Source organism: Drosophila takahashii, chromosome X (assembly GCF_030179915.1).
Source record: "Drosophila takahashii strain IR98-3 E-12201 chromosome X, DtakHiC1v2, whole genome shotgun sequence".
NCBI classification, from domain to species: Eukaryota; Metazoa; Arthropoda; class Insecta; order Diptera; family Drosophilidae; genus Drosophila; species Drosophila takahashii.
In genome coordinates this window covers 22,729,665-22,754,899 of record NC_091683.1, presented here as the reverse complement: position 1 = coordinate 22,754,899, position 25,235 = coordinate 22,729,665, and the positions used below count along the sequence as shown (strand labels likewise).

The window sequence follows — 25,235 nt, the reverse complement described above, 5'->3', positions numbered from 1 at the left end:
CGATTCCTATCCATTTTTTTTGTCTATAGACATACGGGACTAGAAACGTAAGAGTACAAAGTTTTATTTTTTAAAGTTTTTTTTTCTCCAAAAACGGGGACAAATAAGGGGAAAACATAAAGGATAATGTATTAGGCTTTTTTATCAAAATTTGACCACAAAATCAGTACTTCCTCAAATTGAGAATACAAATGCTTAATCTGAGAACGCCAGTCTTCTTGAAAAATTCTCTCTGTGTAGGAAGAAATAAAAAATATTTTCAAAAACTTGTGATAAGAAACAACAAGCCGCAAGAAGCTTTAATATTTTCCTGGTCCCAAGGATTTACCTACCTATTTTTCCACTCGTCATTACGATTTTCTGTTTGATGTTTTATAATAGTTTCTAGTTCTTTTTATTTTCAACAGGCGCCAGGGATTGTTGCTTGCTAAGGCGTACTGATGCAAATCATTGAAAATCTAAAGCTGTTTAGAAAAATATTCATTTTATTCATACAAAAAATGTGATTTTTTACAAACATTTTGTCGCTTACAAACTAAGAACAATTTGACACGATTTCGCTTAAGAACTACTAGAGAAGTACACTGTGAAGCACACAGCACTACAGGAAAAACGAAGAACAAACTAAGAGTTATTTATAAAAAGGCAGCAGCTCATTATTGCATCACGATGACTGGCACATGTGTGAGAAATTAGTGAGAGTTCAATATAGAGAAAAACAAATTCAACAACAATAAGAGACATGACACAAAAAAAAAAAACATGAAAGAAGACTATAGTCGAGTGTCTCGACTATCTTATACTCGTTAATCAATTTCAATGACGTTAAGTGTAATTCTATTGGCTTGGTAAAAGGAAACTAAAAGGTTGTAAGCCCGACAATCATCATATTTAATATCCTGGCATTTATAGTTCCCGAGATCTCATCGTTCAAACGGACAGACGGACAAGGCTAGTGAGCCTGTTTAAAAATAGAAAGGCTTCATAATTTTAATTTTTTACTTTTCAACGAATATAATACACTCTTTTACTTTACGAGTAAGAGAGATGAAAAGGAAAAAAAGGAGTGAAAAGGTAGGATCTTCTCTAATTGGTAGATTCGCTGGAACTATCTGTGCCTCCGTTGAAGATATAGTTATCCCGACCAGCGATTCCCGTACCGCCGGCGTCGCCCAGCCAGGGATACACATTGGGGCATTCCCGGCAGGTCTCCATATAGCGCGTATCCGTCACGTTCTGTTCGGGGATCTTGAAGGGCAGCGCACACGTTTGCCAGATGTTGCAGGGCTTCGGGGCCACCGCTACGCTCTTGTCGCATTTCCACGCCTCGATTTGGCTAATGTCGCGCAGCTCCTTGGGATCGGTCATGTACTGCAGCATCTGGGTGACGGTTAGGATGTAGACGTCAGGTCTGCGGAACCAAAGGATAAAAATTGGTTATCGATCTTTTCCGTCTCTCTTTTGTAATCTTTAGTCTAAAAATGTCTTCAAATAGTTTTAGGAAACCCAAAAAGCATTTGTATTATATTTTTTTAGGTTTCTCTTTAAGTTAAGCATTAAGAAAAATAAGTAAAACAAGAGAGAACGCTATAGTCGGGTTGGTGTCCCGACTATCTAATACCCGTCACTCAGCTAATGGGAGTGCAAACGCTGTACTCGGGTTGGTGTCCCGACTATCTAATAATCGTAACTCAGCTAAAGGGAGTGCGAGGGAGATAGATATAAAAACAATTTTGATTGCGTACAACTTTTTAATGAATGGTCCGATTTGAAAAATCTTCTACATTTCGATAGGTATATTTATACACAACAAAATTGCATTTATACTTTCCGGAAATCTTTAAAGATGTGGGCGCAGGACACATTTTAAAATCGTTAGTGGGCGATTGTGGGCGTCAGAGGGGGCGTGGCGCTCGACTGAAATAAACTTGCGCTGCGTAGGAAGCCCATGAATATGTGTGGGAAATCTCAACCTTCTAGCTTTTGTAGTTTCCGAGATCTCAGCGTTCATACAGACGGACAGACAGACGGACATGCGGACATGGCGAGATCGACTGGGCTAGTGACCCTGATCAAGAATATATGTACTTTGTGGAGTCGGAAACGCTTCCTTCTAGCTGTTACATACTTTTGCCCGAATACAATATACCCTTTTACTCTACGAGTAACGGGTATAATTACAAATAATTGAAAGGGAATGTTTTATAAACCTTAAGTAAACACAAATTTATATGGAGCGTTATACTGTTTTGAAAAACTACGGTATTTAAAAAAATCTTTTTTTTTGCGAACATAACTTTACAGAATACATATAGAATATACCTTAATCTTTTTCACATACGTTCATTACAACGTCAGGTGCACTGTACAATATACGTTATACACCTTTAGGCCAAAACAAAAGAGTAATGATGATGGCCCGCTGTGGGCGTGGCAAATGGTGGCGGGAATGAGGGCCTAAGCAAGTTGATGCAAAAGAAAACTTTACGGCATTCTTTTGCGCTGCTCGGCAGAGTGGTGCGCATTTTCAGGCATCTCATGCAAACAGTACATTCCGCCCACCGTTCTGGGCTCTGCACTTCTACACTCCCCCATTATCCATTTCCCGCTTTTCCACTTTTCCATTTCCCGTGAAGCCAAAGCTTCAGCTGCAGATCCAGCTTCAGGTTCAGTTTGAGCCTGGTCCGAACGGCAACGCAATGTTGAAAGTCATTCACACTAATTAAAAACTTCGTACAATTGTGCGAGAAATAGTTTCGCAGCAGCTGCTCTTCAGTTTTCCCCTCGCTTATCCCCTTTCTATCCACCGAATGGGTCAGATCTTTATAGTTTTTAACTCCTCTCTCTCAGTTTGCCGTAAACTAATGCATGAGGTGTGAAACAGGTGAGCGGAAAAGGTGGGCGGATGGGCCAAGATATGTGCCGGCTTTTTGTGGAAAATTAAGTTGAAATTTCTTCAGTTTCGAAAAAGGCAACACTTAAAAGTTTCAGTTTCGTTGCTGCCCTAAAATGCATTTGCCAATGGCTTTCATTAAAGGGTTAACACTAAAATCTATCGTAATTCTGTACATTTAACGTGGATTGGATTGCTGAGAAACATTTAATGGAAACGCGTCAAGGGTCTCAAAAATAAATTGGACTTTCTACCAACACTCACGCCCCCGAGTAATTGTTTATAAACCACAATTTTGTTATAAGGGGTTCCACAGAAACTGCAGTTTTTGAAATCCCTTTTAAATGCCAAAATATGTGTCCAAAAGTATGCAACAATATATTTTTTATCCAAAAGTGATATGAGTTCGTACAGGAAATTGACTATCCTTCATTCATTGCATACTTTATGAGACATTTTATGACATTTGTAAGAGATTTTAAAAAACCTAGCTATTTCTGTGGCACCCCAACATACATATCTTAACATTTAATATCCTAAAATCAAAAACCAAAATATATTTAGAAACCTTTACAATTTAGTGATTTTTTCGGGTTACATTTCGGTTTGTTATACCCTTGCAGAGGGTATTATGATTTCAGTCAGAAGTTTGCACCGCAGTGAAGTAGACGTTTCCGACCCCATAAAGTATATATATTCTTGATCAGCATCACTAGACGAGTCGATCTAGCCATGTCTGTCTGTCCGTTTCTACGCAAACTAGTCTCTCAGTTTTGAAGCTATCGGCTTGAAACTTTCCCAAAAGTCTTATTTCTATTGCCGGAATCTATAAGTCGGAAACGACCGGATCGAACAACTATATCTTATGGCTCCCATAGGAAAAATCGAAAAAAAAAATGCTAGCTTCGGTGTTTTTAAAATATTACCTTCTACTCTTGGATATATTTTTTTTAAATATTTCTGAATTTCTAATAAAATATTTAAAAATTCGGACGGCTATATCATATAGCTCCCATAGGAACGATCGGAATATCAATGGGAAAGTAATAGGAAATAAATTTTAGCTTCTTTGGTTTTTATTGTATTCTCTTCTACTCTAGGACTCTTTTTAAATATTTCCGAATTTTAATTTTAATATCCATTTTAAAAATACAGTCCGAGAGGCGCCACGAATAAAAGTTCTACAAACATTCAAATGAGCTTAAGTTTACCTAAATCAACTTAGCCCATCCAATATAACAACTTGCCAGCCGACCTGGCCCCACCTTTTTCCACGACTTGTTTTAATGGCCAGAAGACGTTTATCCTGAGATATCCAAGATGTAACCTGCTCCGCACAAACAAAGATGGCAGATAACATGGCCAAAACAAACACTCGCAGACTCCCTTGAGTGATGCCGATGACAAAGTGCGATTCTATCAGCATAACTTCATTAGGCAAGTTTTGTGCCACTTTCGCTCTTCTCCTCGTATGGCCAGTGTGCTCTCTATTGGCAGCTTGCATTATCTGACTTGTGTTGTTTTTGCGCGCTTTATCAGTGCTTTTTAGTTGGCCACAACCCCTAATACCGCTGTCCTGTTTTGGCTTTTTGTTTTCCTACTGCCAGACCTTCGCTCTTCCCCTTTCCTTCCTTGGCCTGCGCCTGCACTGATATTTTTCAAAATGAAACTTTAACAAAATTAAACTTTTCTCATTAAAACGTGCGATTTTTTCTCTTCTTATCCTTATCCAAGCTACTGCTCTTATTCCTGCTGATGATTTTTTTAAACGCTGACCGCAGCGTCGCCATTGTGAGCTGGCCGAAAGGGCGACGGAAAGGGAGAAAGTAGCCGGGCGAAAGTGGGAGAAAGCTGGGCCAGAGATTCCGCCGAGAGTTGTGCATATGGTTGAGTGACTGCCAGCAGGATTGGCAGCATGCACAGCACAAAAATGGCTGAAGGAAGTATTCGCTTGAGAGCTAAATGCATTGAGGGTTTCGAAATAGCTTTTATAGGTGCCGAAAAGTGTGCTACAAAATAGTATGAAGTACGAAGACAGACGAAGTCACTGCGGATTTATTAGACATCAAATTAAGTATATGAAGAAATAAATTAAGAAATCACAAGAAATACTTTTGAATTTTTTGTTGCCAGTTTTAAAGGAATAAACTGTTTTGAACTTTTGACTTTAATTGCTGTTTGAAATTCCTTTAAATATACATGTTTTTTTTTTGGACACTCTTTTGCGAGGAGCCACTGGGAATTACAATTTCATTAATTATTTTTTATATATGATAATTATATTTTAGTTGTTTGTAATACTATACAATTTTCTTCGGTGTATTTTTTTAACAGGGGTGTTGTTTGCGGGTGCTTTTGGGGGATCGGGGACTACAGCTCAACCTGTCGACGGACGGGCAACATGTGCCGCCGCTTCTACATACAAGCAATTTTTATAGCAATTGCCAATTTTGCTGCTGCTGCTCCTTCCTGCCTTTGCTTTCTCCGGCCCACTTTCTCCCGCTTCTTTTTATTCCGACTCCCAGGCTCTCATCTCGCTCATCTCTCTTGGCTTTTTTTAATTGAATATAAAACTTGCCAGCGGCAATCGGAAGTGCACTGCAGGAAACGCCTGCTGCCCATGTGTGAGAGTGTGAGAATAGAACGAGACAGCATGAGGGAGAGAGCCTGTTCCAAAGTTGGCTTTCAATTATAAAAACACCAACAACAAAAATATACTATGTGTGCTATGTATAAAGCCAAAAACAGAAAAGGCTGAAAAAAAAAATTTATGAAAAATTGAGAACAGTGTGTGTGCATATGGCAGAATTGGTTAAAACGCTCCATACAAAAATCCCTAACGAAATCAAAATAAAAATATTAGAAAAATAGAGTCAAAAAAGAATGTCTACCAAAAAAAATATATATAAAATCAAACATTTTACGGCTGGGAAACGCAGCTTGAGAACGGACTACTCTTGTTTTCTAAACTTGTTTCATATAACATTAAGAATGGAAGCTTCGTTTGTATGTATATGTACGTAAGTTTTTTCAAAATTTTTAGGTGATTGTTAAAAAGTTTTTGGGGATTATGTTTTTTTGGGTGTTTCAGAGCTATAAAATTTCTTTGCCCTTTTTTTTTGTAATTTTTGAAAGCCGTGAATAAATTATTATTATTTTATGTTAATCGTGTTGTCTTCTATTGTTATTATTTTACATAACTTTCGAATACCTATTGGTCAATATTAATACACTATTGGCGGTAAACTTTTCAGGTAAAAACCATATAATAGGACGCATATACTTACAGTTCGAGGGCCCAGTCGAGGAACTTGTGCAGTCCGTTCTCCAGTGGCTTTGTCTGGAACCAGTTGGTGTGGAAGGGCATCATGTAGGGCGCCTTGTTCTGTTCGTAGTAGCGCGAGAAGTCCTCCTGCAGCCACTGTAGCACCTCCTCCTCGTCGAGGTTGTGCAGGACGCACTGGTCCAGGTAGGGACAGTGACCACCCTCGTATCCCTCCACGTAATGGGTGTTAAGGGGCACCTCCCAAACGCCTGGGAAGGTGCGCGACGGACATGTGCCGCTCTTGCACTCGTGCGAGATCTTGTAATCAAGGGTGTACGGCCACACTGGTACGGCAACCGGTGGAACGGTGATCGAACTGTCATAGATGTACCCGAAGTCCTCCAGCACCTATTGGTAAGAATAATTCGATTTTTGAAATATATCAACTACTACATTATTTGAAGAAGGATGCAACCGACATAATTTCTATCAACAGAAACCTTCCACTAAAACAGAAGGTGGCCTTTATACATACATACATCGTGGTCTATCATAGTATAGACGTAAGCTCTAAGCTAGCTCTGTTCTTACCAGACCATTTGCTTATGTAAAACTAACTATATAGGTGATATTGGCAATTTGTATTGGAAATTTTTTAATTTCCCAAGAATAAACAGAAATTAGGACTTAAAAAACATTTGACTTTTGTGACAAGTAATATTTAATAAAAATTTTAAAATATCGCACGGTGCAAAATGAATATTTATTATTCTTTACTGGTTTAGTTTTTAAATTAATTGTTCAAATGACTTTAATTAATTTAAGCCTTGCCTTTTTTTAAACCATGGCACCATATTCATTGGAATCGAACCATCCATTCAATTATTAAAGTAAAATTGAATCGCTTAAACTTAATTCATTTTTTAATTTTTTTTGCCAGTGCTAAAATTAATGCATTACCAGAGCAACAGATGACGGACCTATCTAAATTATCCCATCGCCCCACACACGTATATGTGTGTAAACTTGTACATATATATGTGTATACAATACAACCTCGATGCGCTGTCATGTCGCACACACCCTTTCACTTGGTCCCATTATCTGCATAAAAAGATTTGCCATAGATATGATTTTAAATGCGTGAATGTGCCAACGAATCTGATCGAGATTTGGGGGTGGAATGGGGGATGGTTGGGTGTCGCATAATGGGGCTCTTGAACCGTTATGTACGTAGATGTGTTGTGACATTGATGTCATGTCATGTCATGTCATGTCAACCAGAAACTTTCGCCCGAGTCAAAGTGTGTGTGTGTTTGGGGAGTTTGAGGTTACGGTTAGGTTGTCATTGCCTCATTGGATTTCCCACCAAACTCAATTTCAATTTAAAGCCAATTCCACGTCAATTTAAATCAAAAACGATCTTTTTTTCCAGTCTCATGCGGGAAACAATGGATGGGGATAAAAGAACAATACATAAGGTTTTGATGAAAATCTAACTTATTTCATATCTAGCTAATTTCAAAATGTACATATGTATGTATTAGTCGAACTAACTAAATATATATGAAAAATTAACTTTACATAACTTTACATTTAGATGACCTTGTAAGAAGAATATGTGTATTAAATCTGTTCAATGATGTCCCAAATGATTAAATATTAAAAACAAGAGAGAACGCTATAGTCGGGTGCACCGACTATCAGATACCCGTTACTCAACTAAAGGGAGTGCGAAGGAGATGGAGATAAAAACTTTGATCCGCCGTAACTTTTTAACGAATGGTCCGATTTAAAAAATGTCTTCTACATTTCGATAGGTATTCATAAACACAATAAAACTGCATTTTTACTTTTCCGAAATATTGAAATTTTTAAAATCGTATATAAGCGATTGTGGGCGTTAGAGGGGGCGTGGCACCCTTTTGAAACAAACTTGCGCTGCGTAGGAACTCCTAGAATCTGCATGCAAAATGTCAATCTTCTAGCTTTTATAGTTTCCGAGATCTCAGAGTTCATACGGACGGACAGACGTACATGGCTATACCCTGATCAAGAATATATATACTTTATGGGGTCGGAAACGCTTCCTTCTAGCTGTTACATACTTTTGCACGAATACAATATACCCTTTCACTCTACGAGTAACGGGTATAACAATGGTAGTGTCACGACCAATTAACAAGCTTTGAAATCCGTTCACCTTAAAGTTGATTACCAATTGGGCTTAAATTAAACTTTAAGCTGAGAAGCAATCCCATTTGCCAGCGAATAAATTGAGTACGTTTGCCCATTCCGTTTGGCCGCGTTGACAGAAGCCGAAGCTGCAGCTTTAAATGAATCACTTTTCGATTTCCGATTCTGTTTTCGGATCTCTGGGGTGCTCCCCTTCTACCTCCACCTCCACCTCTCCCGATCTCTCTGGTTCTGGATTCAAGAAATCGCACTCGACAATTGCATGTCAATTGATGTTCTCATTGTTTGCATTTCTTTTGTGCAGAGCAGACCCTGCCACCCAGTGCCACCCCCCGTACTGCAACAACTACAACTCACCTTGTATTGGGTGTTGCGGCCAGGCTTGAGGAAGGGGGCTCGCATGCCGACCACATCGTTGACGGACACATTGGCGAAGTGTCGCAGGATTTCACGCATGCCAATCATCTCGCCCACCCACTCCTCGTAGCCCTTGTCCTGCAGCCCCTGCTGCTGCGAGATGCTCTCCGTTCCGATTTCGTGTCCATAGTATCCCAGGTGCTGGATCTGCTGGTAGTTGCTGCAATTTCGGATTGGGAGAAAATCTGGAGTCAGTACGGAAATTAATTGGCCATCATTGGGCTGTAATCAGAGGCCTTTGCGGCTTGTTTCTGTTTCTTTGAGGTTCTTATTAGAGCCCTGCGTGAATCATTCAAAGTAATTAAAAGGATATGGTACTGGATAGTAGCTGTTTTGGTGAAAAAATCAAATGAAAACACAACGAGGCTATTATTTGTGTCATCACGGGTTAGTTGGGTTTGTGTTTAATTTCAGAATCACTAAATAAACCATCCTAATTGCTGCTGGAAATTATGAAAAGTTTCCCATTTTATTTCTTACATTATAAACTCTGGAACAAGCAGTTCGAGTGGTCCTTTTATCTCCGACTACTGGCAAATCATTTTCACACTTGATGGCTTAACACAAAGAAGAGCACACCCACACATCTGGACAAGTGAAAATTCGAAACTAACTGACGAACATGAACATGGAATCTCTCACACTACTGGTTTTTGCCAATTAGAAGAATTTCCAAACAGCCAAACTAAATTGGAACGGGGGAGGAAATTTTTCGGAGTGGATGGGGAAAGATGCTTAAAAATAGATACAACTTAGGAGGTGTCAGGAAAAGTCTTCGAATCGAAAATGCTCTAGCAAAACACAAATTATTTTCTTCTTTACATTCGAAAATGTAATTCCAGTTTTGAGTTGATAATCGAAAAAAAATGGTGCTATCCTGAAATATAGTAAATATCTTTCGACTTTCAGTCCGAGAGCCATACAAAATTTTGTATATTCCGTTATGGTTATCGATAAAAAAGATCTCTATATATTTTGAATTTATCTTTCGTAAACCTTTTCCGAAAACGGAAGGTTTTTACAACCAAAATAGAAGAAAAAAGTGTGCACCACCAATTGCAAGAGTACCAAAATATACACATGTATGGGTGAAATTTATGTCTTCAAAGGGTGCCAAAAATGGGGTTTAAAAAGGGGGTTGGCAAGGCGAAGCTTGAGGATACTGCTAACGAATAATGCATAGTTTTCGGTGCTGCTTGCAAAGCACAAATAGTTACGAGAAGCTGGGAGCGGCGGACAAAAATAATATAAATAAAAATGAAATAAAATTATGAATGTATTCAGCTGTTTTTTTCATTGTCTTTCCATTTTCTGTTAGCTTTCATTTTTCCCTCTGTTAACTCGTTTCATGCAACAGCAGCAACAATCAGCAAGAATGTTGCACGAATGTATATATTTATTAAACATTTCACTCGCAGAGCCTTTCTCTCTCTGTGTGTGTGTCTGTAAATATTTTGCAATGAAATTACGCCCTAAAGTCAAACTTTTGGGCCAAACAGCCCGAACCAACCCCTTGTGCCCATTGAGAAACGAAAACGAGAAGTAAAAATCATAATGAATGCGATGAGTTTTTTGTTGTAGTTGTTGCTCGTGCACAAAAAAAAAATATAAAAAAGTAAAAAAATATGTTACAACGATGTTAGGAATAATACGTTTGTAACTTAAAGTGATTAGCCTTTTGCTCATTAGTTTAAATACATTTGTGCTGATTTAAATAATCATATTTAATGCTATATAAAATGTATTTTGTAATTTTTTTGTATCCTGACGCAATAAATAAAATATTATATTACGCAAATAAATAAAATATTGATAACCACTTTTTTTTTTATGATATTCTTGACCAATTTCTTCTTATGTAGTACTGATGACGCACTTGATGCACCGTGGGCGTTGCATCCACGCCCATTGCATAAGGGGGCCTGCATCTACACCTCCATTATTTCATCCTCCTACCGCCTCTTCCGCCCCTGAGCCCCTGCTGCACTTTCAAACAATAGCGCACGGGCACAAAACTATCTGACATCGTCAAAAAGTTCATGCAAAAATGTGGAAATGTGAAAAGTTGTTGAAAAGCCTGGGCCTCAGGATGTGTGAGTGTACGTGGGTGCATCCTTTGGTGCGTATGTGTGGGGTAGATTTATTGCATGACATTTCAATTGTTAGACAAACAGCTGGACGAAGAACTAGAAGCAAACCGGAGGGGTGACAGCACTTGAAGCCAAGGCCAAATGAGGAAAACGGAAAAAGATGTAAAAAACTCGAGCCCAGTGAGGGAAACGAATCCCGAAGAAAGTCAACGATTCCAACAAACAGTGTTGCCAGCAACGTGACACAAAGGATTGTCGATGGTCTCTGCGCCGAATGATTCGACAGATAGTATGACAAACGGGGCTCATTGTAAGAAAACCCTATTTACGGTCCAGAAATCTTTGTTTCACAATTTGTCAAATTTAATTTTAAAAGATACAACTTCAAGGTTCATTTTACTATTTCCAGTGTGACCAGCTCACAGTTTCAAACACTAGTTGTCACTGCATGCTGATAGATTTTTAGAGTGAAAATTAATTGTTGTTAAACGAAAACAATAAATAATAAAGCCAAATTTATTTCAATAAACATTACGCAATAGTTTGTGGAAAAAATCCATTCTCTGCGAGCATCTCATGGTAACCTTGGCACATCCAAAATTATCATCCAGCCTCCCTCAAAGAAGTGGTTACACTGGGGAACCGAAGGCCAAAACGGAGGTGCACGACGAAGTGGAGGTGACAAATGTCAGCAGCAATTAACAGAGCCACCGAGGCAAAGCAAAAATAGTCAAATGACGCTACAAAGAAAAACTGACAAACAAGGCTGAGTGGCTGGGCCGGGTGTGGGGTGGTCCTTTAGAGTGGACCAAGTCTGTGGTGGAAGTGCGTCACACTCAGTCACATTTGATGAATCTCCCTTTAGCCTTGTCGCGAGTGGCCGAAGACAAAGTGCAGCCATTGTTTATGCCACCCACTCACGCGGAAGGCTCACCGAAAAGCACCCAAGACCACCCACTCAATAGTGGTTCCTCCACAACTTTTATTGCCCGAACCCATTTAAAATATGCCCTCGCCTGTTAAATTTTCCAGCTACGAAGAACTGATATTCACCCTGCCCTCCCACCCTTTCCCCAAGCACTCTGCTCGAATTTTGCGTGTGCTAACAAGTTCAATTTGCATTTAAAAAGGCAGAAACACATGTAATCTGAACGATTAGAAATTGTAAGATTACACACACACATACTTGTGTGGGAGGGAGGCGGAAAAATCCCAGGAAAAGCCAAAAATAGGAGGAGAAAAATGTGTTTTTTCTTTAAATTGAATTGAGGGATTTGGCAGTTCGATTCAAATTAAAATAAATAATATACAGAAGGGAAAAAAGTGATTTGATTAAAAGATGTCTCAAAGAAATAAATAAAATACAAAAATTACTGATTCTCGGAATCCAAATTTAAAATGAAAAAACCTTTGTAAAAAGTATGTCGTTTTTAGTGCTAAAAGAATTGTTACCATTGTTCGTACTCAATGCCTCTTTTAAGAGCTTCTTTTGAGGCTGAGGGGATTTTTTGTAAATATCTTGAACCATTGGTCAAAATCAATCTTGGAACCAGTTATAATGCTAATCAAGGCCTGTACCTTACGATCTTTGTCAAAATACCCTTACAACCAAATCCTGGAACCGCCTCTGGTTATAAATAAGACTGATACATAAACTGAATTTTTATTGACACTTGCTTAATTGCCTTGTCATCTACGTTTGAAATAATTAAAAAAAATGTAGAGCCAAGTTTGTGGGAATGTCATATCTTAAAACTTTTAAACCCACCCAGCTGAATTTTTCGGCACACACGAACACGTATTTTTCTTCAATTTGTGCTCGTCTCAAAGTCAAGCAATTTCTTTTAATGTGCTTTTAAAAGCCAAATCTACAGGTTCCCTTGGCCATGGCTTTTTGGTCCATGGCAATTTTTTCATAGCAATGAGATTTCTGTTGTTTTTCCTACGCCCAGCACCAAAAACTAACTTCATTTGCATGGCGAACATATTGTGCATGTGTGAGAGGGTATCTGTGTGGGGTATGTGTGTGAAGTATCAGTGTGTGTGTGTCACTACCATGGCTAACGAGGTAGCCTGACTTCGGTAAAGGCATAAAAACAATAAGTTCCCCCCTTTCGCCACGATTTCAATAAAGCTCTTCGACAGCGCTCTACACACTCATAAAGAAAATTGCCAAGGAAAAAAGAGACCAAAAACAGAGAAAAGCCAAACAAGAACTAAGAAAAAGAAAGCAGAATGCAAAATGCAGAAAGGGAAAATCGGCAAAATGGGGGCGACTCTGTTCACATGGAAAAATTATGGCTGCCTTGCTGACTTCCCTTTCTCTTGTGCTTCTTCCGTGATCATCGTTATTATCAACACCAGTTAAGCAATAACAGTGGGAAAACCAGGGGAGAAAATGTGAAAGGCGTGTGGGTGGCTTTAGTGATTACAAGAGCGAACTAATAAAAACAGACAGCCAAACGCAGAGGGGAAAATGCAAACTAACACTCCGGCACATAAACATTCTCGAAATCCCTGAAAAGTATAACACAGGCCGCTCTAGAAATAAAATAATGCTTGGACCTAACTATATATTATATAATTCAGGTGTATTTAGAGCAGGTTTAAAACTAAGGTGCTTTTTTCCATAATAATATACAACAATACACTTTTATCTTTAGGTTATTGCTCTAAAATAAAATTTGAAAAAGAAGCCCATGATGTTTAATGGTAAATAACACTATTTTAAAAATGTTGTCTCCTTGTCGAGATCTTATTTGCTTAACGGCACGTTAAAAATTGTTAGAATAGGTTCAGTTTAGCAACACCAATTTTAAAAAAGAAGTTTCAAGTGTATTTCTTTTCGTATAAACTAGTGCAATTAATTTTGATTGAGTTAAAAGCTAAAGCTAAAAGGAGGAAATATAATTTTAAATTAGTGTACTTCAAATGACAACAAAAATGTCGCAAAGGAATATATCGAGGTACTACTGCACGTTGGTGGAAAAAGGAAAAAATCGGTAGAGTGGAGCAAGGTCTAGTGCACATGGAGTGCACTTTGCATATACACAAAGATGCAGATGTGCATGTGTGCCATCATCAACAGAAACTTTGAAACGAAAAAAGAGAATTAACCGATAAAAAAGGTAAGCCAAGCTCAGTCCAGTTTTGTATTTGGGTTTACGAAGCTTTTATTTAAGCCAGTCCAATTACTCCAATGTAAAATTTTTTAAAGGTAACTTAAAAAAGTTTATAAAAAATGAAGCTTAACAATTTTTTTTTTTAATATTGTCCTAATTTCAGGTATCACTTCAACCTGATTATTCCAAAGTTGTAGGCCCAAGTGGCCGGGAATCATGCGCGGATACACTCGAGTGAAAAATGGAAGAAATATTGGTATTTAAGAAGTATGCAACTAAAAATTTGTTCTTATATCGCCGCCCACATCAAAATCCTAGATCCGTCACTGCCTGGAATATATATTTATACCCGTTACTCGTAGAGTAAAAGGGTATATTGTATTCGTGCAAAAGTATGTAACAGGGAGAAGGAAGCGTTTCCGACCCCATAAAGTATATATATTCTTGATCAGGATCACTAGCCGAGTCGATCTAGCCATGTCCGTCTGTCCGTCTGTCTGTCCGTCTGTCCGTCTGTCCGTCTGTCTGTCTGTATGAACGCTGAGATCTCAGAAACTATAAAAGCTAGAAGATTGGCATTTTGCATGCAGATTTTAGGAGTTCCTACGCAGCGCAAGTTTGTTTCAAAATGGTGCCACGCCCCCTCTAACGCCCACAATCGCTTATATACGATTTAAAAAATTTAATATTTTGGAAAAGTAAAAATGCAGTTTTATTGTGTTTATCAATACCTATCGAAATGTAGAAGAAATTTTTCAAATCGGACCATTCGTTAAAAAGTTATGCGTGATCAACGTTTTCTATCACTATCTCCATCTCCCTCGCACTCCCTTTACCTGAGTAACGGGTATCTGATAGTCGGGGCACCCGACTATAACGTTCCCTCTTGTTTTTGGATAATATCAGCCAGCCCTTCTCCAGTCTCGTCCCCTTCCGCACGCCCATCTGCAAGCCCCTGAAGATCTGGCCCGAAAGTTAATGTACCCCAACAGCTTTTGAGTTGGCAAAAGTATACGGCCAGACGCACACACGTGCACATGTGTACGGATAGACAGCACACACACTCCCTCAGTCGCACGGCAAGGCACCTGCAAGAGCTGTTAAAGTGTCATTGGGTTGTTGTCATAGTCATTGTCAACGTTGTCGTTATCTTTATTTCACATCAACGACATAGTCATCATCATCATCATCGCCGTTCGTTGGAATCTCTTCGGATGCAGTTTGCGACATTGTCCGAGCCGTTTTGCCCATCTAGCTATTTTCTGGAGAGGTTCGACCGTTTTTAGAACAGATTTATTTTCCTTTCCAACTTTAAGGATGGAAATTGACTTCTTTTAATCCATTTTGAATAGAACTACCACAAATTATAATTTTATTTTTACTAAAAACAGAAACAAAATTATGAATAGTGTGATGATATAGAGAAACCCATAATATTTATTAAATTATTTGTAATAATAATGTAAAAAGTGTATTTTTATATTTTTATCATTTGATCATTTAAAACATTTAATTAATATTAGAAAAAGTTATAAAAACGAATATGAAATAGGTCTGGCCTAGGTGATATTTAAATGAGTACCTGTTCAATTGTATAGTGATAACTTCCATTTTGTTCCAGAGGCTTTAAATGAGTTCAAGTTATTTTCAAAGTTGAATCGGGGTCTTCAGCTACCCTTCGTGGCATTAACTGGACAGCACTGGGTCCGAAAGTCGAAACTCCTGACCAGGACCCAACCCGTACCCCTTTCTATGCCCGTAACCGAACCGTTTCAGGAGTTGCTCCAAGTCTCATCATCATTGTCGACAACAGCAATGCTGACAACAAACAACAATGCCGGCAATAACAAGAACAACAACAAGCGGGCCTTCATCAACAATTTGCAGTAAGAAAAACAGGAAAAGCGACCAAAAGCGACCACACCCACACACACACAAAAGCACATGGACATGTCACACACAGGCACAGACGCAGACACAGACACAGACACAGACACAGACACAGAAACAGACATAGGACACACACCGATGGAGAAACCATTAGCCAGCGAACAGCATCTACATATTAACGTTACGGATATTTTCCTACCAAATTGCAAACACGGAGAGAGAACGTTCGTTGCACAGCTCAGTGATCTAAACCAATTGCCAGGACCAAAGAACCGGGGTCCAAAGAGAGCGGTGCAGTGGCAGAAGGAAGGAAGGATGGGAACTTGGATGCCCACTTCACTGAACTTGCCGGAAATCCCCGAAGCAGAGCGAACAAATGCATGAAGGCAATGGGAATACGAAACACGATTAATTGGAGCTCTTAAAATGGATTTTAATTGTTATTTAATAAGGGTAACTAACTTAACGATCTGTAAGTCCCTCATTGCCGTGCGCCTATCGCTTTGGCGAGATAAATCTCAAATTTGAACTCAAAGTGGGGAAAGTGTTCTTCAATATTTTTTAAAGAATCTATTATCACTTTAAAATTCAAATAAATTGGCAAAGATTTTTTATATTCTAAAGTATAAAAAAAATTATATTTGAACAACATATTAATTATTTATCGTTTAAAGTCTGAACCCCTATAAAAAAAAGGGTTGTGTTAGTGGCAAAAAAGGATTTAAGCCAATTTGCCTCTTTCGTAAAGGATCTAGACAATAAATACTCAACTAATGTTCTGCGATTTCATCAATTACTAATTCTAAATTGTACACTTTATTGCATATTATTATTTATCCCAAATCCTTTACAAATCTCTTCCGTTCGTACCTTTAATTGTTGCGCCCAGTCACCCACTCAAAATGTAGAAATAGCAGCATGGAATTTTCCTTAATTGCCAGCCTACATTACGTATACGCTCGGTGCGCCCAAAGAGCAAATAGTGTCGCGGACAGTTGAAGCAAATTAAAGTGAAATTTGCATACATGAAAGTTATTTACGTCCCCCTCGAACTTCTCCCCTGTTGAGTTTTACGCTGCCTTTTTGATGGCAACTTAAAACTTGCAAACCTCGCCAGACAGCTGCTCAAAAGTTGTTCAGGTCATTTAGAAAGTTTAAAGCTAAAGATGTCGGCCTCGCTGTCTTTTCTTGTGTTGCTTACTTGTTGTTGGACTTTCCCGTATTGCTGTTGATGTTTTTGTTTTTGGCATCAAGGGCAGGGCCACGTCAACATTAGCATCAACATCAGGCGAAACCGCCCGCCGCTAGGCATAGAAAATTTCGCCAGCAGCTGGACGAAGTCAAGGTACAAGTTACGATACTAAAAAAGTATAAAGTTTGCACAGTGGGTTTTGAGTGGCAAAAATTGCGTTTACATTGCAGAAATAAAGAAGAAATCTTTTATTCGTCAAGGGTAGATCTTTTTCGTTTTAAATGAAAAAAAAATGTTTGTTTCAAGTGGCTCTTCAGTGTTATTTCTCATTATTATTTATATTATTTTAATACCTATTATTGAATACAACGAATCTTGTAAAATGATGATGTCTAAACAACGGGGCCAGAGCCCTGTAAAATATTATTGCCAGGCCTTATTTTACAAATAAATAACAAAAAAGGAACGCTAGCTTCGGTTTATATACTCTTGAAGATCGTTTTTATGGCTGTCCGTTTTTAAGAAAATTTAAAACAGTGTTTTTCAAAAATTTTTAAAAAATTTTAAATTTTCTTTATACGTAAAATAAAAATTAAATTATGGCGATTTCCTTATTTTTTTAAAATTAACATTCCGTTGGCAGCTATTTTTCGTCCGCGTATTTAATTTAAAGTGGACTTAGTATTGTATACTTAATTTAATTTTGTAAAATAAAAGCAAATGCCTATAAAAGCAATATCATAAAACAATTAATCAGTAAAGTTTTAAAACAATATAACTTAGCTCCAGTATAAAATACCCTTGCGTTGACAATGCAGCGCGGGATACAATTCACGTTGTTAAAAAATATAAAGTAATTTTTAAAAAATGTTTTCACCACTTTAAGATTGAAGCTATGAAAATTTTAAAATATTAATTTTAACCAAATTGGCACTGAGAATCGAATATAACTTTATTTATTTTGGGCCCTTTATGTATTTGCCCCACTTTCATTCTCTAGCACCCTGACACAATATGGTCACCGTCGAGGGCTCTAAGTGGGCGTGGCAGCTGGGTTAGCCGTTGGATTCGAGCCGCCGCTCGAAGTTATTAATATTAAGTCGCTGAAACGGGACCGGAATGAAAATGAAAAGCGAACTTTTGCCGCAAATGTGTGTACGGTAAGCCAGGACAGCAAAGTTACCTAGACGGCACAAGGATGCTAAACAGATTTCGGCTCGATCCTACGACGAATGGCAAGGTGTTGATTACGCGTGTCAAAGTTCACCTTTGGTAATTGCCAATGGCTCTTAACAGCATGTCCTTTCCGCATGTGCGTGTGTGGTTGGTGAGGTCGAGCGATGGTAAACAATTGATGAAATGCAATATCAAAGAGCACATCGACTCAAACGCACGAAAGGCAATTATTTGCCCTTGCCCAAATTTACAGGCGCACTGAGAGAACACGGAGAGCTTTTAAAAATCTACCATTATACTGGAATTATTTTAGGTACTTTACTTTCAGCATCGAGACATTGAATGCCTTGAAAAATAAGCCATCGTCTAGTTTTAACTTGAAGTTTTAATTTAATTTTTTTAATTTTTTAATTTTAATTTAATTTATTTATTTAAAAATAAAGTTCTGGAAAAAAATGGTATAATTTAAGATACCTTGCCATGGTTTTTCCCCCACCTAATTAGCCCCTATATACGAGTATTTCTCGAAGTGCACTTTGCAAATGCGAGTGGACAACTTGAATCTGGGACAATGTCTTGGAGAAGTTGGGCTTGCGGCTGGATCTTGTGTTTTATTGATTCCATTATAAATGCTACTTAATCGATATGTGGCAGCAGGCAATTGGGATTAGGGCTATGACGGCATTAAATATGCAGCAAGGAAACGCTTTTGATAAGTGCCATCCACATAGCAGTTAATGGATTTGGTTTCGATACCAATGAATTCGACAGTAATGGAATGGTTCAGTCAAACGCACAGACGTTAATGTCAAGCAAAAAATGAATCTGAAAATTCCTTGGAATACGCAAAATGGGTTTCTAATTGGTTTTTAGTTGGCCACATTTTTTTGAGGATTAGTAAATCCTGTGATTACAAAGACCATTCTATCTTCCAGAAGTGTTGGCTTGGAATAAATTTGTATCTATTAAAAATACTCAAAAAAATAAACCTCATTTCACTGCATATACATTTCATTTAAGCAATTCAAACATATATTCTTATTTGACATACTTCGATTGTACCTTTTATTTTATTGCATGAATTGTTTTCAAAGATTTAATGACGCCACATCATGTCTCAATTGGCCAATCTCCTGCCCCAGTCTTAATGTCAGCTCTAGGTAACTGAATAGAATTTTAACTCCATCTAATGGCCACGCCCTTCGTGTCCGAACACTTGACTGCCTTTTCCCGCTTCTCCCGTCAGTTTTCCCGGCCAATTCTCTATTCTGCTGGTGGAGAAAGATGAGAGGGAAAACGATTTAAAATAAATAATTACATAGTTAAACCAGCTGCTGCTGGAAGTTGGCTGGGCTGCTGCCAGGTGGCCACGCCCACTGGGCCGGCAATAAAAGTTTATCCCTCAGCTATGACTGAACATAACGCGGACTCGATTTCAATCTTCTGGTTTCTGCGGGAAGAGTCTCGCTCATGTTTATTCAGTAGGCCCTGGCACACAGCGAAAAATTGCTGTGAAATTGTGTTAGAGGATTTAGTGTCTGTATTTATTTTACACAATATATAATATATAACAATTAATTTACAAATTATTTGTTATTTGTGGATGCCAAATCTTGGCTTCGATTTTGTGGGCAATAAGACGGAGCCCAAGGCTGAATCCACCTTCAATATATTTATTAGGTATTATTTTCTCTTAGTTCTGCCGATAATATTCCTACAACCTTGAAAGTCAGCCTCGGCTTCTTAGGACTTGCATATTTCGTCAAAAAATTCTTCTATGAGTTCAATTAATTTTCGCAGTGCATTGGGAACTGTTAGTGTATTGTTAACAAGGAAAATTAAAACGTAAATGTTTGAAAATTAGATTTCGACCCCAAGTCGCTTTTGTTTAGTTGGCTTTAGTCTGGCCTTTGCCACTCCATATTCCCCCCTCCCCATCTCTTTCTATGACCCCTCAAGCTTCCACCTCTTTCTTTGTGCTTCTGTACGTGTGCGTGTGTGTGTGTGTGTGTGCGTTCAGTGAGGTGTTGCCTAGTTTTCGGCTTGTTAGTTAGTTAAAACTTTTTGCGTGCAATTAAAATGCTGCGCAAAAACTTTCCTTCAACATTGTTCTTAATTTTTTCCTTGGTTTTTGCAGTTTGCCAAAGCCAAATACAAATGAACAACTATTGTCTCAGCCCCTCATGTGTGTGTGTATGTGCGAGTGTGTCTGTGTGTGCGTCTGCGTTAGCCTGCAGTCGGAAAAGTGTGCAAAGTCCTGTGGCAATTGTCTGATTGTTTTCTTAGCCGCAGCAGAAGGAGCAGCATTCGATGGCAAGAAAGTTCGTTATCAGTGACATTTCGGCGTATAAATAGCAAACACTGAGCACTGAGCACTGAGCTGTGAGCATTGAGCAGCGAGTTCCCCCCAAAAGCTCCCAAAACTCTTCTGCGAAAAGCTAACCAGCTCGCCAGCCATTCCCAGTTAGTAGTTGCTGCACTGAGAGAAAATACCATATTTTCCTGCGAAAAACTCGGAAGTTCTTTGTAGGGTTGCCAAAACCTCGATAGTGTTTAATATCGATGATTTTGGCTATCGATATTTGAAAATTCATGTTTGTATTATAAAACTTAAAAGGAAAAAACGATACAAATTTTACTTCGATTGAAGTGAAAAAAATATGATATTTAGCCTTAATCCTTTAAATACCGTCTTGTTCTACAATATATACTTCAAAATACATTTTGATAGAATCGATTTTGGGCTCAAACCATCGATGTTTCCTTAATTTTAAAACCATTGATGGTATCGCTATCGATTTGTTTTAGCAACCCTAGTGCTTTGTGTTATTTTTAAAAATGCTCTGTGTATGAAGTTGTTCTGAAAAACTATTGCAAATAACTAATATTTCTTGCTAAAGTTGGTACTTGAAACCAACTGTAATACATCAATTTTTACAATAGATCCTTAATCCAATTTCAATATCCAATAGCCAAAATAGGGTACTTTTTCGCTCTGTACTCATAGTTCCCAGTTAGCAGTTAACAGTTCCCAGTTGCCGTGGCGAACGTGCTGGCAATGTCAATTGAAATGAATATTCTAAGCAGCTGGGCCACAAGCTCTTTGAAGACCGAAGATTTGGAGGACCGAAGAACCAAATCCTGGGTCCTGAGCGCAGCGTTTGCCCTTCGTCGATGGCGATGTCGGGCAATTAGGAAGTGAATCACAATGCTCTGGTGCTGTGGCAGGCACTTTAAGTAAATAGAAAGAATGCAAATAAAATATTGGGATTGCCTCAAGCATAGCAATAAATATTGTACATTTCGACAGAATTCGTTGGTGTCTCCTCGACGCTGCTTGAATTTTCTTTCTCCTTATTATGCATTTCTATTTATGTATCTATATGATTACATTTAATTTAGTGTTCCTTTCATTTACTAGAAATTCGATTCAATCGTCAGGCCTTAAAAATTGAAATTTAAAATAACTTAATTTTAGAAACAATCGCATCATATATCAAAGAACAATTCGCACATTTGCTTTAATTGGCGGACATAAAATTTGACGTGCGAGTGGAGTGGAGTGTCACATCTCGGTGCCTGCACTCTCCCCGAAATTAAATCAATTGCTGACCGCAAAATCGCACGCAAAAAATCTGTGGAAAAATATGATTCATGTGTAGGGGTCTGGCCAAAGGAACCGCACAGCCCGATGACAGAGGATATGCATTTTTCTCCGCCGAAAAACTCGATTCCTGGGGAAACTGACAAAACTAATTGCCTCGGCGGACGTAAACAAAAAAGGAAAATTCGCTGCATACTTTGCGGCAGTCAGCGAGGCGAACGGAAAATGGAAAATAAAAATCTTAACAAAATAAGCTAAAAGCTGAAGAGTTGCCGAGCACATTAAATCATTTCCGCACTGCAGAGCAGGCAGATTCTTTTGGCCTGTTCTTGTGTGGAAAGTCGCAAGTTGCAGGCAGTTGCAGTTTACCACTATTTATGGGCTGCTGCTGGGGGAAAAAGATGAAAAAGATGAAAAGTGTGTCTCCATTCCTCCATTTCCCTCGGTGGCAGTGGCAGGAAAATGATTCGCCCGAAAAAAGGAAAGTATTCTGTAGTCTGCTTATATACTATACGGATATATACACGTACGCACATAGTCAGTCGTCCGATTAGCGCATTCATGTGTGTGCATGTGTAACATATTCAGGCAATTACTGCCATTCAGCGCATTTCAATTCAACTTCAAAACTGCCCCTCTTCCCCTCTTCCCATCGCCTCCTCCAGGTTTTCCTTGAATTCTGGGCTTCCCTCGAAGTCTACCCTCCCTGTGTTGCGGCCAAAGTAGAAAAAAGCTTTTAAACTTCACTCAAGATTTTTGCCGTTCACGCTCGGCTCGCAAATTTTTTGACTGTCGCTGCTCACTTAGTTTTTCTTTTTTCGCCAACTCCCGGAATTCTGCACTATGGAAGCAGAACGCGATTTCGGCAATTAGGAAAATAAAACTTAGGGTTTTACGGTTTGGGGTTTGAATTAACATAATTGGTTGGAAAAAACTTTCTACTAAGTAATAAAACTGCAACTAAATTTAATAAAGTGCGGCAAATAAAACCTTGTCCTTTTATGAAATCATCTAAAAATTTGTTGCTCTGATTTGAACTGAATTTAAAATTCATTCACGAATCTAGGTTAATTCATTTAAATTAAGCTGAAGAAATAGCATTCACATGCCAACCAAATATCCTCCAGCTTTCCTTTACTTTTTGAAGAAATTATTTCGTTCGAACAAATAACAGAATGTAAAGCGAAAGAACTTTATTTCATTTAGAATGTTTTTCCAAAAATTAGAGCTTCAATTTCCCATTGATTTGTTCCATCGTTCAACATTCTTAACTTTTGGGCTTGCATGCTGAAGCAAAAGCGCTTCTTCTGGGATACTACTGTATCTTTCTTATCTACGATTGCCGTTGTGTATATATAAAAAAAATTATAGATTTGCTGGCTTCTAGTAAGGTGCATATGAAAGAAGAAATAGATCTGCTTTTTTTTAACCCAAAATAATAATATAATTTTTTGAAATGTATTTTAAATACATAATATGACTATGACGTAGAGTAATTGGCATTGTTAATTAAAAGGATAAAGTATTTCAATACTTAAAGCCATTTTTAATACTTTCCATTACTAATAATAATATAAGATATTAATGAGGTTTGTTATTGAGCTTAAATGGAACTTATTCAAATACTAACAAATCCAAACTTGTTCGTTTCATAGCCATTACTTAAACCATATTTACGACTATAGTTATGACCTCAACTGTATGTACACATGTACTTTTGCAACTGCTGCTTTTCCTCCATCATTTTCTTTCACTTCATTTTGTTGTTGGTCTTTTACTTTGTTGCCTGTGCGAGTGTGTGTGTGTCTGTCGTTTTTATAAGTCTGTCAAAATGTAGTTCATATATTTTGGCGAAAATTCATTTTGCAGTTGACATAACTTTGTCAGCCCCAATTTATCAACAACAATTAGTAGAGCAGAGCGGACCCCACTGACTTGACTGACAAGCGTGTGCGTGTGTGTGCTATGTGTGCGAGAGTGGGTGTGGGCGGGTGGGGCATGGCAAGTATGTGACAAGTATTTTGAACAAAAACTTTGTCTGCCAAACAGAGACTCTCACTCGACTCACTTGACTTTCTGGCCCCGAGAACTTTGAAAACAGCTCGAGGAGACGCATTCGGTCGCTGCCTGCATACCCGGCGTATGCGTAATATTGTAATGCCAAAATAATGTGCATTTGGAAAATGGCTGCCACCCCAGTAAAACGAGAAGCGGCAGCAGCAACAGAAGCAACAGAAGCAACAGCACACATCAATTGTCAAGTGTCAGCTCAGCCAGCTGGCTTATTAAACTACAATTTGCCACCTGAGCTGACAACTCACCTGTACTCGTGGGACATGAAGAAGGTGCCCCGAATCAGACAGCCGTTGGGATTCTTGCGCTTGCCGTCGAAAATCTTCTGGTAATGCTGGTAGTTATTCAGATTCACCGCCCCATCGAAGGTGAGCATAATGATTTGGGGGATCTGCAAACAGGAAGGGATGCATAATTAATTATCATAATTGCAAATTTATTTTAAGGTATTTTAAAGGTTTTTTTTTATTTAAAAGTTAAACAAATACAAACTATAAATAATAATTATAAATTTACATTTTTTAAACCAGCCTCTTTTGATTAGTTTGCAAAATATTATTTTGTAAATACACCAAGAAATAGGATGGTAGTTCATGGCAGAAAGAAATTAATTTTTTTAGATACATTTTTTATACCCTTGCAGAGGGTATAATAATTTCAGTCAGATGTTTGCAACACAGTGAAGGAGACGTTCAATAACACCCAAGATATAATTTTTTTAAAATTTTGTTCCCCGATTATTCCTATTGGAGTTGTCCGATCGGGCTAGGTTATAGGAGGTTCTAGGTTAAAAACACCCAAGATATAATTTTTTTTAAATATATATATATACTTTAAACGAAAACGTCTCCTTCACTGCGTTGCAAACTTCGGACTGAAATCATAATACCCTCTGCAAGGGTAAAAAAAAACTTAGTGTCGCTAATTTTAGTGATTTTCTGCCTTAATAAATATGTCTGCTTTTCCGAACCACATGTGAGTGAATCTTTAACCCAAAGGCAAATCTCTTAATTATGCGATTTGACACTGCCTCTGTCTCCAAATAAATATAAGCACTTGAAGCCACATGAGTCTGGGAGCAAGGTTGGTGTGAGGAGGGGCCATATTTGAGTGGGTGGGCGTTTGTGCCCAATTAGAGGATTGCCGACCTCAAAATCAGCCGGGCATGCGATGGCATTGGAAGCCGCAGCAGCAGCTCTAATTGAAGGTTTTGCATTTTGCGTTTGTTTTTCCTGTCTGCGTTGCGCCTGGTTGCGCATTTCCCAACCACCTCCAGCCACCCAGCCACCCAGCCACCCAAAACCACCCACTAAGCCC

The 25,235-nt window shown here is 38.4% G+C and overlaps 1 protein-coding gene across 2 annotated transcripts in view; it reads right to left on the bottom strand.

Annotated features, from left to right (window-relative positions):
- Window positions 1-467: 467 nt before the first annotated feature.
- The window catches only part of Cda4 (chitin deacetylase Cda4), a 66,411-nt gene continuing 41,643 nt past the window's right edge, over window positions 468-25,235 (bottom strand). For both annotated transcript variants that reach the window (XM_070219060.1, XM_017153034.3), the window contains exons 5-8: window positions 24,167-24,309; window positions 8,712-8,931; window positions 6,181-6,566; window positions 468-1,411 (exon numbers count right to left, since the gene is read on the bottom strand). In XM_070219060.1, coding sequence (XP_070075161.1) covers window positions 1,087-1,411; window positions 6,181-6,566; window positions 8,712-8,931; window positions 24,167-24,309 — 1,074 coding nt within the window. In that variant the 3' untranslated portion in view covers window positions 468-1,086. The remainder of the gene's footprint in view (window positions 1,412-6,180; window positions 6,567-8,711; window positions 8,932-24,166; window positions 24,310-25,235) is intronic.